This window comes from Mirounga angustirostris, unplaced genomic scaffold, assembly GCF_029215605.1.
Source record: "Mirounga angustirostris isolate CCGP_5_RB_7025 unplaced genomic scaffold, mMirAng1.0.hap1 SCAF_12, whole genome shotgun sequence".
Classification (NCBI taxonomy): domain Eukaryota; kingdom Metazoa; phylum Chordata; class Mammalia; order Carnivora; family Phocidae; genus Mirounga; species Mirounga angustirostris.
In genome coordinates, this window is record NW_026991720.1 from 47,653,844 (window position 1) to 47,674,905 (window position 21,062).

General features: G+C 40.3%; 1 protein-coding gene across 3 annotated transcripts in view; it reads left to right on the plus strand.

The window, feature by feature from the left end:
- The window catches only part of JAZF1 (JAZF zinc finger 1), a 327,155-nt gene that overhangs the window by 184,405 nt on the left and 121,688 nt on the right, over positions 1-21,062 (plus strand). For all 3 annotated transcript variants that reach the window (XM_064575123.1, XM_045864516.3, XM_064575124.1), the window contains one exon: positions 2,087-2,159. In XM_064575123.1, coding sequence (XP_064431193.1) covers positions 2,087-2,159 — 73 coding nt within the window. The remainder of the gene's footprint in view (positions 1-2,086; positions 2,160-21,062) is intronic.

A 21,062-nucleotide genomic window follows, 5' to 3' on the forward strand; every position in this document is an offset into this window, starting at 1 on the left:
TTTGTGGGAAAACAGACTGAGCATCAATTACAAGTATAAAGGCAACGGTGGAAGATATAAAAATGTTTTTTGGCCTCCTAACTCTTTTCCCCTTTAAACACACACTTTAGACTCAGAATGGTGCTCTTTTCTTTCAAAATAATACACCTTATGTAATCATGTGCCAGATGGCTCTGAAGGAATGGGTTTTAGTGAATCAAGTTCAGGCCCTTGTCTCAAAAGCTAAGCACTTCCATCATCAGGCGCTTCCATCATCAGGCGCTCCACTTGAGGTCAAAGTGTCTTGTGATCATTTGAGAAATTTTCCACATAGACCTTTGCAATCATTGCCTTGTTCTTTCTTATCTTCCTCTTCATTTTCATGGTTTTTGTTTCCAATCTCTTGTTTCTTACCTTGTTAAGCACCTACAAAGACCTTGCAGGATTGGTCTGTCAGTCACCATTTGCACACATGGCCTGCCCAGCATTCCAGTGGACCATTTTGGGGATAAAACACCTTTCCCTGGTGAGCACTGTTTTACTGACTCCTCTAGCGAACACAGGCGAGTGCACAAAGTGTTTCTCAGAAACACATATGCTGTGGGGTCACAGCAAACTTAGATGAGTGTGAGGAAGGGTTATATTTGAAAACCTAAGTTTCCCTTGAAGAGTGGTTTCCAGTATGTAGAGAACCGTGGGTTGTATCTGCAGGCTAGTGATCTACAAACAGCTACAGTTGCATATGTAATCATTGTAAGAGGGAGAGGAAATGCTGGGTTACTGATTCGTTCTCACTCGTGCTGCCAAAACCTTGAGACCCGACTTGATGGAGCCATTCAGAGAATCTTTGTCTGTTTGAGAATTTGGCTTTCAAAGACCTGCAATGGCAAAGACCCAGGAAGCAGGATTTCTGAAGAGTAGGTCTCTGAAATTCTTGGCATAGGAAAACCAATAAAGTGAACATGAGATTCTTAACTTTAACACCAAGAATAAAACTGCCACTACTGCCTAGTTTTAGTCTGGGAGCCAAAAGCATTGTAAATTGATTTTTTTATGCTATCCTTTTTGCCATCCGTGCTCCCTGCCACTGTGCCTACCCCCGCCCCCCCCGCTCCCCTCACCTGTTAATGTGCTTTGGAGTTAGTGTATCTTACATCAACCACGTGCAGTAAACGCTTCCTGTACAAAGGTGCTTGAAACAACATCTGTCATTACATCAAAGAAGGTGTTATTGCCAAGTGCAGCTGGAAGAGTTCTAATAATGAGATGGTTTTAAATGAGGTTATAATGAAATCTGTGTGAAACGTCTGAGCCTTTTTCTAGGAAAATGAAAATGTGTGCAGTTCTCCCCCTTTATAGTCTTATTATATAAACATTGCTTTTGCATGTGTTTAGTGCAATCACTGCTCCATGTGAGAAGCTTGAGAATGCAGTTCTAGTTGTGAAAAGTGCATTTTGTGTGTGTGCCATGTTGGAGAGACACCATTACAGAAGGTTGCTATGGTGTTGAATTCGCTCTCTTCAGGGGGGCAAGCCCCTCTGATGAATGTGGTATTTGTGGATTCTGAACCAGCATGAGAATTCCTGATTGAGAGTCTAGAAAAAGTTATAATAAACTCATTATACAATTAAAAAGAAGAGCTGCCCTCTAGAAAGTGAATCCAAACCCAGGAAAGTGTTCAGTGAGCAAGAACAATACTCAGTAGGTTTTCAAATTGATGGAGCTTTCCAATGGCAACTAATTTGTTCCAGCATTCAAGTGAGCATAATTAACAGAGACTTTCTTTCTTAGGCCGATTACCCTCCAAAAACCATGCCAACATTGTAACTGTAAGCAGTGAAAACCAATATTTATGAGGGGGATTGTGCAAGAGTTTGTGTGACAGATGGACATTTTATCACTTGATGTTTGGAATTCCCTTGAAAAGTAATGTAATATCTTGTTATTTATGAATGAATGAGCAAATGATGGTGCTTTGCTGCCTGGGTTTTCTTTAAAAAGAGGAATGTTAAATCTTTTTCTCTGTTTAGCCCCTATTTCTTTGTTAGGCACCCTCATATGTTCTAATGCAAAAGCTGAAAAATCATAATTGTGTTTTTATTACAGATACAGATCCACGTGTTTTAGAAAAACAAGAATTACAGCAGCCAACCTATGTTGCCCTCAGTTACATTAATAGGTAAGCCGTTTTCAGAATTTATAGCAACCTCGTATCTGCCGCATGTTTATTTTTTAAATGTATCTTTTTAACAGAGTAGAAAAAATTGTTTGCAGTCTTAAAATATTTACTGGAGATTATTTAACATCCACCTCTATACAGAATTTTCTTGTTTCTCTATTGCAGAGATGTGGGATTGTAGTTTTCTGTGGATATGGCTGAAAACATGACTGATTTATGATAAGCTCATTCTGGAAGTATTTTGTATGCAGAGTTAGAATATGCTCTTGACTTCATAGGGCAGTTTGAGAGATTAATGGATTTATGTTTGAGTGAAACTTTTAAATCCTGGGTGAAGAAGTACTTTATGAATCCAGAACATTGTTGGAATCTCAGAATATATCAGGATGTAACAAACAAATAATTTAATATCAGAAAGTTGTTTAATAGCTCATTTTTAATAAAAAACATTCTTGGCGACCGACCCCATCTGTGCAGGGTAACATGAGTTTTTACTGAACCTAACCGTGTGAGCATGAGTTGAGAGAACACTTGGAACTTGATTTATCAGGTCTAAAAGAGGACTTGGTGTTTCAGCCAACTTAAGGAGACCGTGATTTCTGGGGACAACCTAAAATCAACTTATGTTAACACACATCCCCAAAGAGGAAAAAGGCAAAGCAAAAGCAAGACTGGCTTTTAATGAGAATGAAAAATTCTGCTCATAATTCAGTGCATGAATTTCTATCAACTGTCCCTTTTTTTTATATGAGGTGAAGAGTGGTTTCCATCTCTTGGTACCAGAGCTGAGGTTCACGGTCTGAAGTAGAAAACTGGGAATGAATTATCTGTACTGTTCCATTTCAAGGCATTTTTGGGGAAAACTTACTTAAACCTTTAGAGAGCCTTCAGTTGCCTTGTTCCATTTCAAGTTCTTTTATAAAGCATGTTTTTAAAATGATTCATTAACATAAACCTCTATCTGCGTATTGACTCTGGATTTCCTGCTTACCGGCCTTGATGGTAAAGTATCTGCAGGGTCTCATTGCCCGTCATTTTTTAAATATTTTAAGTAGAACACCTTCAAAATTGCATCTGATACAAATGAAGGTGTATGTGCTTACCTGGATTTCTCACAAAACTGGTTTCTGGTGTTTAACATAGGTTTTGAAAAGTCCCTAATTATACATTAGAATCATGTGTATGTGATATGTTAATTAGCCTACTAATATTGGGCAACAGGATCAATAGGCTTATAGATTAACTGTGGTACTGAATAAGACTTTTTAGTAGTGCAGCTATTGTGTTTTGGGTAAAATGTTACCTATGTGTATACAAATTCCTATAATACCAAACCTTATTATACTAAGAATCTGAGATTTTCACATTCGGTCTTCATATTGTCAGCCATGTAGGCAGGAGGGGTTTTACTCACCAAAAAAAAATACCCTGCCAGGTATGACTTGGGACTATAAAAGAAGATGAATAGGGACAGGGGCCACACACAAAAAACCACCAGAGAACTTGAATCAAGTATGATAGTTTAGCATAAACTGTGTAGTAGGATAAGCCTGAATCCCAGAGAACCTTGGCATAGGAAAAACAACAACGTGAACATGCAGTTCTTAACTCCGAATTCTCCACATCCTGTCCCAGATGACACAGAGTAGACCTACGAGGGGATGGTTAGGTTTGCTGCTGATCTTTAGGTGAAGAGAAGGATTGTGTACGGAGAGTTGCCCAGGTTACTAACAACCTTTCTCATTCGAGATCCCTTTGTGGACAGTGTCATATTGGTAATGTGGTACTGAGCACATGATAGACACGGTGCATATTTGTAGGTGATGGATAAATACCTAGTAAATGAGAGGGCTGAGCCATGGCTAGCTCTGAGGAGGAAGCCAAGTCTGGCCATAGGGAGAGATAGGCTAAAAAGAGTTTTAGGGCCCTTAGACATAGAAGGGAAACGTTGAAATTCACATGAAGCCAGTACAAGATTCAAGAAGAATAATAAGGGTTAGGGAACTGGAGAGAAAGTCAGCTTGACAGCAGTATCCTGAATACAGCAGGAAAGAGTACTATTAAAAAAATAATAAAGTTGAACAAATAAGATTTTTTTTCTTCAACCTCAGGGGAAAATGGCCTAATTTTGCTGAGCAGTGAAGATGAAAAAAGAATATTTCTCTGGTCATGTATCTGTTTATACAACTCTAATGTACCTTTGGACATCTCAAAGTTGAGGTGAAACTTTCTTTGGCAAGAACATTGCCAAACACTGAAAGCAACAGAGTGTGGGTCCTTAAAATGGAGCTAGCTTTTTGGATTCTAAAAAGAAAAGAACTGAGTGGAAATTGGAGCCTTTATTTATACCTATTTTAAATTGCTTTACTCTCTTGAACATAGTGTGTCGAACAAACCTTTAATTCCTTGAAACGTGAGTCTGTTACAACACCTAGCAAATTTTAAAATATAAATAGATTAATGAGAATGAGACTGGATGAATTAGGGTTATGGGAACACTTTGGGGCGGGGGAGATGGATATGAACTTTAAGGGTAGGAAGCTCTGTTAATTTTGTGATGTGAGGAACAATGATAAGTCAATGTAATGGGAAATTTAATTACTGAGTCTGTATAATATTCGTGTACCTGGGAAATATAAAGGTCAAGAAGAAAGGCTACAAGATTTTGAATGAGAGAGAATATAGAAGAAATAACAGGGGTGCCTGGGCTCAACAGTCGGTTGAGCATCTGCCTTGGGCTCAGGTCATGGGGGTCCTGGGATCGAGCCCTGAGTCTGGCTTCCTGCTCAGCGGGAAGTCTACTTCTCTCGGCCCCTTTGCCTCCTCCCCCCTGCTCATGCTCTTTCTCTCTCTCAGATAAATAAATAAAATCTTTAAAAAAAAAAAAAAAAAAACTAGAAAGAGCAAACCTAACACGCTTTGAGCTCTATGCTAAACATTTTTTTTACATTGCTTATTTCATTCTTCACAATAACCATGTGAAGGGGGTACTGTGATGATCTCCACTGTACAGGTAGGTGCCGAAGTTACTTAATTTGTCCTAGGTCCCCAGGTGTTATGCAGGGGATTATTGGGTTCAAACCTACATTGTTAGGCTCCAGAATCTAGGTTCCTAATCACTGTATAGCCTGATTTGTTGGGATATCAGAGAGCAACAGACTAGTTTAGAAAAGTAAGAGAAAAAATTGGAAAACTAATGTTAGAAAGAATGGTAGGACAGCTGGGCAGGGGGGACACAGAGATACCTGAAGATCAGAGTATATTGCCATGCTGTAGATAACCGGAGGGTAACAACCTAATGAAAACAGTAGGAGATAGCAGGAGCTAAACCTGCCATGAGACAGGCGATCAGTAACTCCTAAGTGATACATTGCTACGGGCGAAGCAAGTTGAGTGTGCCAGGCACATCCTAGTGGCGCAGGCCTCCACTGTCCTGTGCAGGAGGAGGGAAAGGGCGGAGCTCACAAGCACGGGGCAGAAACTGTCTTCCACTCACAGTCTCACCAATAGGCAAGTGATAGGTGAGCTGCCCGGTGCAGTCATGTGAGTCTCCATAAAAAGGCTGATGAGAAACACTAGCCTCTACCTGGGGGTTTCCTTCAGGTTATTGTGATGTGGTTCAGGTGGCTGCCTTGAGGGGACACGATAGCTTCTTAGTAACTTGTGACCCCCCAAAATGGGTAACTGAGATAACCTAAAGACCTAATAACCTACATGCCCTCGGCTGCTAGTTGTGCTATCTTTTCTACAAAATGTTTTTCTTAATTTAGAAGTTTCATTTTAACTTTAATTTTTCAAATATGTATATCATTTTGGGATAAGCTATAAAGGCATATCCTGCTTAGGTACAAATTGGTACCTTTCTTGCAGTCAGTTCCTGGTCATTTACTACCTAATAAAGATTTAATATTTTCTCATACCTAAACTACAGCTCTACTCGAATTCTCTTTGTAAGACACTGCATGGCCACAATAGTGAGGTTTGACCTCCTCTGAAAATGGATTTTTAGTTCGCGTTTGCTACTAAATAGCAAATTCTAAAATGGGTTTCCTAGAACAGCAATTCCAAGAGGTATTTTCTTGTGTCTGCTTGTCTCTTACACACACCTCATTTATTCACGAACGATTCTGTGGTCAATTAAGTTTGGGAAATTCTGAGTTAAATAAAATGGGTTTCTTTACTATAGGATTTATCAGATCTTTTCCTTTGCTGCTATGCATTTTAAGTCTCCAAAGAAAATATATTTCTCATAGGGACCTGATCCCAGAGCACTTTTTCTTGAAGCATCTGATGGGACTAGTTCTGCATATACCAGTAGGGGGGTTGCTAGAATTGTATCACTTTCACCTATATGCTCAACTTCCCCAAGGAACCCTCAAGCCTTTTATTCAGGAAAGTTTTCTGTTCTTTTTCTGATTCAGAACACTACTTTTTTCCTCATGGTCAGTGGGACAAAGGAAATTGTGCCCTTATATGGTAACTCAATCAACTTGTCTTGTGCCTCTCTTATTTGTTTGAGAGTGAGGCAGGGGAGGGGTAAGGGGGAGAGGGAAAGAGGAACCTGAGATCATGACCTGAGCTGAAGACAGACATTTAACCGACTGAGCCACCTCTTCTTGCCTCTTTTAACTTCTCACAACCTTCCCAGGTCCTAGTTGGCTTCTATTAAATAAAACTTATATTTTCTTGCTTAGAAACTATCACAATTTATTCCCTCCATCTCCAATGTAATTCTCTTCTCTCTTTGAGAAATAGAACAATGCAGTGGTTATAAGTTGGGAGGAGTAGGGCGCCTGGCTGGCTCAGTCAGTGGAGCATGTGACCCTTGATCTTGGGGTTGTAAATTCAAGCCCCACGTTGGGTGTAGAGATTACTTAAAAATCTTTAAAAAATATGTGAGGAGTCAGACTACTTAGGTTTGAGTCTTGTCTCTGCTATTCATGAGCTTTGTGAGCAAGTTTGCAAGTCTCAGCCTGTTTCCTCCTCTCTGATGACACTTTATTTTGAGTGTTAGCTCATGCATACAAAGCACCTGCAACTGTGTCTGTGACATAGTGTTACATAGATATAGGTGTTTTTTGTTTTTTTTAAAGATCTTATTTATTTATTTGACAGAGACCGCAAGAGAGGGAACACAAGCAGGGGGAGTGGGAGAAGGAGAAGCAGGCTTCCTGCGGAGCAGGGAGCCCAATGCAGGGCTAATCCCAGGACCCTGGGATCATGACCTGAGCCGAAGGCAGTCACCCAACGACTGAGCCACCCAGGCACCCCTAGATATAGGTTTTTAAATTATTTTTGATATTTTGCTCATGCAAGTCACCCTTTTCTCTATCAAGTCAATAATTAGAGGAACAACTGCAGAGGGGAAGCATTGCTTTGGAGTGGGGCCAGAACCACTCCAAGCAGGAAATAAGCTCCATGAGGGCAGGGACATTTGCTGTCTCCCACAGCTGGGTCCCCAGTTCCCAGAACAGTGCTTGGCACATGGTAGACTCTCAGTATTTATTGAATGGGTGAATGAATGCATTGTGAACTTGTGTCTGAGTCAAAGAGTGAATAAATGGAGGATTCCAGGAACTCTAGGGATGCTTCTGTGAGCCCTCAGGAGCCTCTGATACTCACTTGCATTGGGAGGGCTGCATTTTAAAAATGGAACGTTGTACTTTTCTTCAGCATTCCTATGGAATGCAGAACTATTAAGGTCTATTAAGTGGTGGCTATCACTAGTTCTCCTACCATAAACAACTGGACAGATTTATGAGATAATGGTTTGTAGGCTCTGGATAATCGGCAGTAAAGACTGGTCCCTGAAAGAAAGGAAACATGAGGTGAGCCTTCTTGATCACTGGCTCACTCTGAGGACAGTTTCCCTACTGCAGTGGGATACATAGAACCTAAGCACAGCACAGCAGTACCACCGTCCTCAGAAGAGATAGGTCAGTGGTGGGGTGACTAAAGCTGCTGGAATCTGTAGCATAGGGGACTGGAGATGAGGGATCTGTGCAAAAGAGGGCCACAGAAGTCTGCATGAGGGTCCTTCATGAGTCCATTGCTCAGGGTGAGCTGCATGTGTTATTTGGTGTAAGACTGTGAATCTTACCAAAGAGCAGCGAATACATGGGTGAGAATGAAACCATGAGACCAGAGGTGAGGTGGTGCTGGTAGGCATTGCATTCCATCCCAGCCAGCATGGAAATGACTGGTTAACATCCTACTCTTTTAACTGAGCTATTAGAAATAAGAACTTTGTCCTAGAGTGGAGCCTGCTTTAGAGCCACTCTAACAACACCTAAAACCAAGCCTCTGTACAATCTTCAGAGGAGACAAAGTTCGGACATGAGTCCTGACAAGTTAGATCTTCTTGGGAGACACTTTGGGCATTTCACAGATTTGCTCTAAGAAGGTATAAATCTAGGTCTATGCAAGTTCAACATAATCAGCCTGAAATTGAACTGCCTGCTAGAACAAAAATCAATAGTCTTCATAGGAATGAATCCGATATGACAAATGTCTAATATGCAGTAAAAAATTACTAGACATGAAGGACAGGAAAATCTTAGACAAGGAAGAAAAGTAGTCAGTAGAGACCCTCCCTAACATCTGATATGGCCCAGATGTTAGTTTTAGGAAACAAAGACTTGAAAGCAATCATTATAAATGTGTTCAAGAACTTGAAGGAAAAATACACTAAATAAGAGGTTATTTGGAATGAAAATAAAATCAGTCTGGGGATGCTTTTTTTAATCCTCCTACCAGAGTATAAACTGCTTAATGAAAGCTTTCTTCCTTTTTCCCCGCTTTTAGTCCCACTTGAAATCCTCACCTAATTCCCCCAAACCATCACTCTGGCTGTTTCATTTGGACTCGTTTTTGCCAGATTATAGTCTGTCATAGCCTCATAAAAAAAGCTGTAATTAGCCAAGTGTGCACTGACCTTCTATTTTATATAAGACTGAAACATATGAATTTTTTTTTAATCTAAAGGCAGTAGGTTTTGGGTTTTTTGTTTTGTTTTGTTTTAATGAAACCACCTGCTTGTGGTCTTCTGAGAGCAGTCTGTATTTATTACAGTACAAGACATGCTTTCCTATTTCCATCCTTTGTCCACCAGATCTGAAGTTCAGTGTGCCCCAGCCCCATACTGAAGTTTGTGGCCTAATGTATGCCATAAACATGTTGCATGCTGTTAGATCTCAAACACCAGACGTTGTGCTACCATTTTCTTAACCTGTGTTTTTTATGAACATCAGTTGAAACAAAGCCGAGATGGCTGCCTGCCAGATTTTCCTTGTAATATCTCTAACCTGATTTGGCTTGCTCATTGTGTTTTACAAAAACCATACACTCTCAAGGGACACTGGGAAGCTGGAAAGAACCCTTATGTGACATTTTGGCTTCCTTCAGCAGAATTAGCTTATGCTGCTGGCATGGTGATAGAGGGGTCTTGGCAGAACTTGGTGATATGATTTGCTTGCTAGGCTCTGGGCTTCTTGCATAACTTCTTTGTTGTCCAGTTTGTTCTTAGGGCAATCAGTGTTTTAAAGCCAGTTGCTTATACAGCTCCCTGTTAGGCTATTTTTTTTAGTCTGTCTTGTGTCCACCATCAGTATTTATGACTGGTCTTTTTTTTTTAATTCCAGTATAGTTAACGGTGTTATATTAGTTTCAGGTGTACAATATAGTGATTCAACAATTGCATACAACACCCAGTGCTCATCACAAGTGCACTCTTAATCCCCACCACCTATGTCACCCCTACCACCCGCCTCCCCTCTGGTAACCATCAGTCCTCTATATTTAAGAGTCTGGTTTTTGGTTTATCCCTCTTTTTTCTTTGTTCATTTGTTTCTAAAATTCCACATATGCGTGAAATCATATGGTATTTGTCTTTCTCTTATTTCACTTAACATTAAATCCTCTAGATCCATTCATGTTGTTGGAAATTGCAAGATTTCATTCTTTTCATGGCTGAGTAATGTTCCTGTGTGTGTGTGTGTGTGTGTGTGTGTACACACACATACCATTTTATCCATTTATCTATCAGTGGACACTTGGGCTGCTTCCAGAATCTGGCTATTTGTAAATAATGCTGCAATAAACCTAGAGATATATGTATCTTTTCAAATTAGCATTTTCTTTTTTTCTTTTTTTTGGCAACTACCCAGTAGTGTAATTACTGAATCATATGGTAATTCTATTTTACATTTTTTGAGGACCCTCCGTGCTGTTTTCCGGAGTGGCTGCACTGCACCAGTTTGCATTCCTACCAACAGGGCATCAGGGTTCCTTTTTCTCTACATCCTCCCAACCCTTGTTGTTTCTTGTATTTTTTATTTTAGCCATTCTGACAGGTGTGAGGTGATATCTCATTGTAGTTTTGCTTTGTGTATCCCTGATGATGAGTGATGTTGAGCATGTTCTCGTGTGTCTGTTGGCCATTTTTACGTCATCTTTGGAGAAATGTCTGTTCATGTCTTCTGCTCTTTTTAGTTAGATTACTCTCAGTATTTCCAACTGTGACATTTCCTTGTTGATCAGAGTGTCCAGTGCCACCTCTTTTGCTCTCTCCCTGGCACTGTATAGATTCACCTTGAAACCCCTAGTGTCTCAGACCTTCCTTTCTTGCCTCCCCATTTGGGCTGGTTGCTGGATATTAACTTTGAATTTATCAACTTAGATGAATTCCAATGTGCCATTGACCCTGCTTACTCATTATCTCCACTCTTCAGCTTCAGATAAAACTAACAAGTGTGCCTACTCAGGCTAGCTGCTGAGAATCACTACAGAAAAGCACCTAGCAGTGTGACTTGTCCCACCACAAACATAACCTTTCCAACCTTAGCTGGGCCCTCAGGACTGTCCCATAATCCTTTTTCATCCTCCGTTAAAACCTTGCTAAACTTATCACCATCAATTTCAGGTGTACCCATTATACTGAAGTTCCTGAAGTAATTCCCAATCCCCTTACCAGCACATATAAAGACTTTCTGTGTCCACCCTCAACTTCCCTTTTCGTAGTCTCCAAACTCATCTGGATCTCTCATCCACATTGTCTTCATTCTTTCTCCCTTGTTCAAAGCTGGCACCACGGCTTATACTCTACACACATCTCTGATCCTGGTGGCCTCAAAATCCCTTTCCCTGGCTTCAGTTAGTAACAGCACATCTACCCGAAGGTCTTGTCTGTCCCAGGAATTCCCTGCCCATCTCCTCTTCGTGGATAACTTAGGCATCTTCCTTGACACCACCTTCACCTACTTGGCCTCCCTGCGTTTGATGCCATTGGCTACTTTGTTTCTGAAACCCTTTCTTCTCTTGTGCCCATTAACTTGTTCTGTCCTCTTTCTTCTCCTACTTCTTTACACAGATGGAGGCTTCTCCCTAACTTGTATCCCTACTATTTTGTTTTTCCGTGTATATTCACTCCATTCCATGAGTGCCTCTGTGGAAAGGGCTCTCTAGCCCATAGCCCTAGCTTCCCTCCAGTCTTTGTTTCTAACTGCCCCCTCCTTACTGATACACGAACGTGCAGGATGGGCTCCACTCATCCAGTGCTAGGTCTGTTATTTCACATCTGTCTCCGAAACTGATCCTCTTTTTTGGATCTACAATGTTTAATGGTACCTACTCCTTCATTAATCTAGGAAGCTTGGACTCTCTGCTTGCCATCTCTCTTCCTCCCATTTTCAAATACCCAAGCCCCAAAATTTGTGACGTATGCACCCTAATCACCTCTTGAATGCTTTCCCTGCCACTGTCTTTACTTTAGCCTCTAACTTCCTGTTTTGGATTGTGTCTGTTGAATACCTGTCTCCCCCATGAAGAGTATGAGCTCCATGGGGGCAGGAACTTTGTCTATCTTGGTCATCACTATATCCTCAGCTTCGTGCCTTTTACACATAGGTTTTCAATAACTATGTTTTGAAGAAATGTGCGAATAACAATCACAGGTGTGTGTGTGTGTGTGTGTGTGTATTGTGTTGCTCTCCCATTATGTGTTTTACTCATCTTCCTAATTCCTGCCTCTTCACACCTGACTATATGTCAAGTACTTGAAATCAAGGGACTGTTGTGCATAGTGGCAAATCTTAACATAAGGGATGACCTTGGAGATTCTCCCCCCCATCCTCCTCCCCGCCACCATACACATTTACAAAATGACTCAAGGCACTATACCTCTCTTATTTCATTTGGAAATTCAGATCACTGGCAGTAATCTACTTGATTTATCGTTTTCCCCTTATGTGCAGCACCTCGGAGTTAATTAAGAAGGCCATGAATCTTCCCTCCATAGCTCTAGCACACTCCCATTTGTGGGAAACTCATATTGCTGAGACTGTTGATTTGGGACTCAAGTTGAAACATTACTTAATTTTCTCACATTGAGGTTCATTATGCTGAGCCTAAAGACTAGTCTTGCCTTTGAAGGCCCCATCACTGGCAAGCTTTAAAATAGCTCTGTGTTCCCAGTTTCTAAATAACTTGTTCTCATTTCCGCCACCATGGCCAAGACCTTGCCTGCTGGCTCAAAGTAGTGCAGCGAGTTCAGCCGCATGTCCCCAGAAAGACCTCTCCCTCAGCCATAGTGTAGGCTCTCACCTCTGGTTTGTGTGTAGGTTGTTTCCAGCAATAGCAACGTGGACTTAGGACAGCCACACAGCTATGTCATCCCAAACAACACAAGACCATTCAGCCTAAACAAATGAGGAGTCTAGTATAAGAAAGCATTAACCTTAATTCCTTAGTAGACCAATGCTAAATTGTATGGAAATTGTCATGCTAAGGAAAAATGAAATGTGTAATACAGAAAATTACTTTGTCTTATCATTTTCAATACAGAGTAGCTTCTGCTGAGCACCTACTCTGTGGGGCGCTGGGCAGTGCACTTGGCTATGTAATCTGTAATCTCAGTGACCCTATGTCACAGCTCTTCTCTCCCTTGTACATCTAATGAATTCCCAAGAAGGCGGTGGAAGCTCTTAATCTTTTTAATGCCTTGGACCCCTTTGGAGAGCTGGTAAAGCTCATGGACTGTTTCCCAAAATGTTGTAAAATTCGTAAACCAAACTACATAGGGTTATGAAGAAAATGAATCATATTACAGTGCGCTCATCAAAATATTAAAATTACACACTTGTGGTGTGGTAACATGTAGCTTTATTAAGGCCTTTAAGAAAGCTTAAGTGCTGGGTTCATAGCCTCCATAATTTCAAATTAGTGATGAGTATAAAAATTTTCAGACATGTTACAATTATACTATGGTATCAAATTATTCGTGACTTCTGTGGATGCAAAGTCATAGGTACGGTGAAAAGACTGTGACCAATTGTCTAGATTCGTTATTGAAAGAAATGCTACGTTTCAGTTAGAGTTCAGTTAGAGTTTCAGTTTAGAGGTTACTGGAGGTAAAGATGTCAGTTGTTTTTTTAATCCAAGTGCACAGATCTCCTGAATCCTACCAATGGCCCATTTGGGTCCACAGACCCAGACCCCAGGTTAAGAACACCTTCATTAGGTGTCACAGTTACTAAGTAGCTTTTAGAGGTGGACTCAGGCCAAATGTATGCAACTCCAAGGTCTTTGCTTTTTCTTGTATGTCCTAGTAACTTCTCATCCTCTTGCTCTGCTTACCATTAGAATTTCACATAGTTTACATGTCATCAGGCTGCTGTGTGTGGAGTAGGTCATGGCAAAAGCAAATCATAAAATAGGTATAAAATAAAAGGGGTTTTTATTTTACAAAGAACTTCACAAATATTTCCAAGTATGCTGGTTTCTTATGAAATCACACATTTTCTCCATTGAGACATGATTCTACTATAAAAGATTGCTCTTACCTCCTTGTTTTTGTCAAGGATCAGATGCAGTGACTTGCCCAAGTTCACACACAGATAGTAAATGGCAGACTTGGGACTTAAACTCCCAAATCTTTTTGTTATACAGCTCTCTTCTTGTCCTTCTTCAGGATTGCCTAGACTCTAAGGTAAAAAGAAGTCAGGGGATTTCTCAAAGCTACATGGAATCCAGGCATGTCCGGGATGAGGGCCATGTCTCCGAATCTCCCCCTCCATTGTCTTTCACACATCGCTTTTAAAAACCTACCACTCGGAATTTGTGCACATAGAATTCTCTAATCAGATATGCAGACCAAGTGGAGTTACCAGACTTGAATAATTTAAGTGCTAGCTTGTATTTTATGTCCTTGTCTTCATTTGCCGATAAAACCAAACAACAAGCAAGGAGAGTTTTTCATTCAACCCTACGCAGGTGATAATTTAGTCACTGGTCATTGCACTCATGTCATTCCTGTCCCAGGGGCTTTTTTCTCTTGCCTGATGCAAGTTAGTGCATTTTCCTTGACAATCAATCCATTCTGTGCCATTGCTAAGGCCATAAACGTGATACTCGACAAGCAGAAGGATTTGCAGAGAAGGCTTCCCAGCGGCTTCCACCTTCCGTGATCGCTGAAATATCCACACAGATTTAAGTGACGATGTGGGCCCATGTAATTTACAGATGGCGGGGCTAGCTTACAATTAGTTCTTGCCAATTAGCTCTCTCCTCTAATGAGATAGGATTTGGCGTGCTGAGGCCAGAGACTTGATCTGGCTTTTGGAGAGCTCCCTGCCTTCTCAGCAGTGTCTGTGGACATCTTTTCTTGCCTGTGACTGACTTAGCAGACTCCATCTTTCATTTCCAGTTGAGAGGGTTGAGCAACAGTTAGAGCTATTCTCGGAAAACACAGCATCACTTTGGCAACTTGTGTGCTTGCCTCTTTTCTATCAGCTACTTCCCAAGTTTGCTGTTTGCCCAAACGAAGGTTAGCGGAAGGTTAGCGGAAAGTGGTGTCCTTAAACCTAAAGAAAGGGCTAGGGCACTCGGGCAGGCGCATCAGCTACAGATGCCTCTGTCCTGTTGACTTCCAGGAAAAATAGAATCCATCGTTGGTGCAAGCTTGATTTTTTCATTTTCATTATTGGGACAGATTAATTTGAAGTAGCTAAGCTTCGAAGTCACTTAGACTTGTTCTTCATTGTGCTCATACAAACATTCGCTCCCTATTGCCCGCTTTATTGTGTTCAGCACCAACCAAATTCAGTGATGGAGAGTTCTCTTGGGCCAAACAAGTATGATGAAAAGCTGGTTTCTGTATTGCATTAATCTTTGCTAGACAGCAGCCATATTTTTGAAAACTCAAACCCAGAATGCTTTTAATGATAAATGTACATTATGCTCTTAGTTCCTTACCCCTTAAAAAAATTTCTTTTCCTGGTCTTTAGCACAGATTTCTCTAGGGCTACGGTATGTAGGTCTTGTTTTCTAGATTTTTAAAGGGGCATGAGTGTATTTATAGTATCAAATCTTAATTCAAAGTTGAAAAACTATTGTAACCCCTTCAATTTCTAATTCCCGAGCTTACCCAACACCCCAGTAGCCCCTGAAAGCTATTGAATACAAAAATACCAGGTCTTGGCTCTGGAATCCTACCTGCTGTAAGTCTTTTTTTAATCCAGCTTCAAAGTCACAGAGCTTTACTCATGGCTGTCATCTCTCCCATCTGTTGATAAGTTTATTATGTGAATGTGAATTACAGGACTCATTCTATTATGTATCAGATAATACTGTGTTGGCAAAGCAAGTTAATCAGGAGTTTCAGGTGATCTTCTGGGTTTTTTGGGGTTTTTTTTAAGATTTTATTTATTCATTTGACAGAACACAAGCAGAGGGAGAAGCAGGCTCCCTGCAGCAGGGAGCCTGGGATCATGACCTGAGTCGAACCGACTGAGCCACCTAGGCACCCTGATCTTCTGTTTTAATTTCCACTTAATTGTCTAGTTTCTTTTGTCCAACATGTTTTTGAGATTCATCCATATTATTGGATGTATTAGTACAAGTTTTGTTCTTGCTCTTTACATAGTATGCTGTTATATGACTTATCAAATTTATTTATCCATTCTTCTGTTGATGGTCTTTGGCTATCATAAGGAGAGAGTCCATGAACGTTCTTGGACCAGTCTTTCCGTGGGGGTAGCATTTATGTTTCTTAGGTATATTACTAGAAGAGGAATTGCTGAAGCATGGTATGGTGTTTAGCTGTTAAAAAGAGCCAGGTTTAGAAAGCGGTTGAACCATACGACTCTCCTGCAGGCAAGGTAAGAGACTTCCAGTCGCTTTGCATACTCGCCAATACTCTGTGTTGTCAGTCCCTCCGAGTTTAGTATTCTAGTGGTTGTATAATGGTACTTAGAGCAGTTCCTTTTCCATCCATCATACCTCTTTATTTTTGCTCGGTAAAAATGCTGAAAGAATTAAAAACTGAAAGAAATAATGCTTAGATTTCATGAACAAATACAATGCTTTTGAGTTTATTCACATGTTTAACAATGATAAACTATAAAATTTTGCCTTTTCATTTGTTTTCTAGATTGCAGTAATAGGTGGTTTTTAAAAACCCATGCTAATCTGAATCCACAAATATGGGTGGTTAAGAAGACATCAGTTCATCTTTTTACAAAGAAAAGTGTCAATCTGTTGAATCCCTCCCTTTACCACCCTCAGCGGTGGGCAGTCCAAAAACTGGGATGTCCCTGTATTCTCTTTTCTCCTCCTGTGCCCAAGCAGAGAACTCCGTGGGTGTCATGAGCCATTCCTGCCCATGTCTCAGGGAGGGATGACCAGACGGGGTGCAGGTGGCTGTAGCTTCTACACCACAGCACTTCCAGATGCCCTCGAATGCATCTCTGGACCCACTGCCCAGAGCTAGCTAAAGGACGGCACAGCTGTGTCAGATTTCTCTTTGCAAAAATGAGAACAGCTTTATTTTTTTGAGGGGGAAAAAAAGCAACGTGCCTAGGTACACATACGTGTGTAATAAAAACATTAGAAAGTGCATGGAATGGAGAACTTCAAAATCCGGAATCGTAGTTCTCCCTGAGGACTGAAGTATCACAGGAAGGATTAGAAACAGGGCTTCACCTGTGTTAGCATTTTATTTCTTAAGCTGGGGGTGAGTTTACAAGTTTCTGTGGCAGTGTTCTTCAGACCATTTAGGAATCCTAAATGTTGTAAACAGTTCGTTCTCGCTATTAATGATGTATATATCAATGTAATACATAAACCAAAATCACCTCTATTTCTGCCACCATGCACAGGAAATACCACTCTTAACATTTTGGCCTATGTTCTTCCAAGATTTTGTATTCTGTTCTCTCTCTATATAATATATATATTAACACAAATAGTTCCATAGTAGAATTTGTTCATGTAGAAAGAGACCAAAAAAAAAAACCAAAACAAAACAAATGGGCCATACTCTATATTCCATTTTTATACTTTCCTTTTTTTTAAACAAATTTCATTGTGGAACTATTTATACATTAATAAATACAGCTATATTATCATTTTAATGGGTACATATTAACCTACATATAGGTTTACTATAAATTTCTTTAACCCTTTCTTGGTGAACATTTAGGTAGGGTTTTTTTTTTCAATCAATGTATAAACAGTGTAACACTGAACAGCCTATATTTATATCTTGTGAACACTAGTCTGGTTATGTCCTTAGGATAAATTTCCATCAGGGGGTTGCTGAGTCCAAAGATATGCACAACTGAGGTTTTAATATATTTCGCCAAAGTATCCTCCAGAAATGTTTCAGTGTAGAATATATAGGTGTCTATCTATTTTGCCCTTCCTTACCCACAGTGATGACTAGGATTTTTTAAGATTTTATTTTTTTTAAGTAATGTCTATACCCAACATGGGGCGCCAACTCATAACCCTGAGATCGAGTCACATGCTCTACTAAGCCAGCCAGGTGCCCCTAGGATTCTTCTGCATTTTTCCCAGCTTGAAAAATTTAAACAATAACCAAAAAGCATATCCCTTTGTTAAAAATTTTCATCTATTTGATTTTCTATCTTATCAATGTATTTTTCTCTTTACAAAAGTAGTATCAGTGTGGAAATTTGGTAAAATAAAGATGATAAAAATACTTAAATTTTTCCACCCAGGGTTAATCATGGTTAATATTTCTGGGTATTTTCTTCTAGTTTTTTTTCTTGTGCATGTTTTTTCTGAATCCTACCATACATAGAATTTTGTCATCTGCTCTTCTTAACTATATTAATACCTGGAATTTAACCATTTCCCATCGGTCATTGGGTAGTTTTCTATTTTTCACTGTTACGAAGGATGCCATGATTCCCTCCGACATGTTTCTGGAATGGAGATTCAAGAGTGTAGACACTTCACTGATAGAGATTGTCACATTATTTCCATAAAGGATGTTAGTCAATTTTTATTACCAGCAGTGAATGAGAATATTGTTTCACTGTTTCCTTGCTGGCATTAAGGATGACCATTTTTAAAACTTTGCCAATTTAATATTAAGGAAAATGTCAGTACACAGTGTTTGTGAATGACCAGTGTGATGAATCTGTCTTTCATGTAAACAGGGCCATGAACTAGAACAGGGCTAGTAGATCTTTTCAACAATATATAAAGGAAGGCTATAATTTCCAAGCTGTCTTCTGGAATTCCTTTCAAAAGGGTACTGAATATGAGAAGCCAAAATTTATGCCCCAGTCCCTGTAGAACAATGATCAAATCATTCATATAAAATTATAGAGTCCCTTGCTTGAAACTGAATGACTAAACATTTGAATGATTCCTGAGGAATCAAAGATCATCTTGCACTCAGGTATGTTCCTTCCTTTCCACCATTTACAATCAGGCTGTGAAAATCACAAAGGCCCTAGACGAGGAGGGAACCAGATGTAAGGGGGTGGAAAGAGAGAAGGTGGTGGTGGCTGATTTCTGCTCCCATCTCTTTTTCAACAGCCACTCCCTCCAGCCCCCGACTTCCCTTCCATCCTCCCCACATGTGCAGAAGTCTAAGATGAGAGACTATAATAGGAAATGGTAATTGGGCCTTTTCAGATCCCTTGGCTTTTACAGGTGGACCCGGACTAGCCCCGTTCCTTAGGCCTGTGAGATCCACGCCGTCTTGCAGTCAACCTGGATGTCCCTTCCTTTTTCTTTTTTTTTTTCTTGTCTGAGCTTAAGCAGCTGGGAGGTGAAGCCACTCTCCTCTCTGTTGCTTGTGCTGCTGCTTTGCAAGTTACCAGATCAGCATCCCAGACCTCTAAAGGAATTAAGAAAGAACTGGCAAGAACTTTCTAAGCAGGGTACCACGGGAAGGTCAGACAGGATTATCCCTTGAGAGTTTCCTAAGAATTTTGTTTATCCAAAAGTTTCAACCAATATGAAAGCATGAAAATAAACCTGCCTTTCCCACCAGAGAGATCTGGCCACCAGTAATGATTGTGGCAGCCCGTGTTAGTTATCCTGCTTCTCTGTTTTTACAGAGGCTCAGCAAAAGGATAACGCTGCATATGGGCTTCATCTCCTTCCAGGCATGGCCGCATTCCAGACACTAGCACCAGCGGTGTCCTTTGCCTTCTAGGGGTTCCCCTGCCCCCACAAACACGACTGTGTCCAGGGTCAACCTTGAACTATGTTTTTCTCACTTGTGACAGGAATAGAATTTTGCATCTCAATCTCCACTTCCATTTATCGCCAAACCGCTGCAATTCCCTCATCACCGCTTCAATCTGCACAAAGTGAGGTTTCATTACTATATTTGCAATAAAAATACTATAAATCACGTAAGGCTGGTGTAAGAGCGGGTGGGGATAAAAGAAAAACAGCACTCTTCCCAAGTTAAACTCAAACCCACCATCTGTGCAAGGCACCTTCTCGGAAGAACCTGGCCTTCTGCTAGCAGGAATCTTACCTTGCCATGCGGAGTTGCCGAATGCATTGTGCAGTGTTAATGTGTCGAATACTTTTTCTTTTAGCAAATCTTCTAGAACTGAAAAGCGCTGCCAGCATGCCGCTCATAAAGCATGAGCTTTTCCTGATTACATTTCCATGTTTTGTAATAGCAGGGAAAGGAGGATTCAGATACTTCCAGTAGCTTTCCGATGGAACGTTCATGACAAAATACAGAAACATGTGTGTCCAAGTGATATGTCACTTGACAGTATTTTTCTCTCTTGTTTTTGTGTGCACAGCGGCCGGATTGGTCATGTGGTTTTATTCATGTAGTCGTATCTTTACCCCCTTCCTCCTGACTTGTTCTAGGGATGGGACGAGACGAACTTCAGAAGTTAAATTCAAACAAGATGTGCGGGAATGAGTTTCTTTTAGGGATAAGGGAGGAATGCCTTCTAGTCGAGAAGGATTTATGATTTTTGGCTTTGTTTTTCTCTTCATTTTTCATCAGGCTTGAGCACATTAGATTTTGGTAAGTCTGAAGATTTATAAAATACAAGGCTCTTTCCTTTCTTGTCAGGACTAAAGATCAAGAAGGGTTAATCAGCACTCAATGGAATATACTCAAATATACCCCCCCTCAAAGATGTATCACATAGAAATATAAATTTTTTAAATAGGGAGACATTTGCCAGTCTTCATCATGTAGTCAAATTTGGGGAAATTTAAGGATGTTGGGATCCATGGCCTTTATTCATCTCAAAGAGTAATTTTGAGATGTCAGAAGACTTTTGAGTGATGGACCTTGATGTATGTTAAATAGCCATAAGGAAAACTTATTTATGCTGTGTGAGACAACCTGACTGTAACAATGAACATGTTCAGATCTGCGTTATCTTAGACTTTGCATATAGAATGGATGCATTTTTCATTAGCCGCCTGACTTTTTGTTGGCTTATTTGTGTTATAAAAAAAATATCATGGAACAAAGTTATCTTGGGTGTACAACGACTTGAAAAAATAAGAAATGCAACATTTTGGTACTGTCAGAGTTATGCTCTTTGCTTAGATTTCATGCTGAAGAACAATATGTACATATTTTAACCTTTGAGTCTGATATGT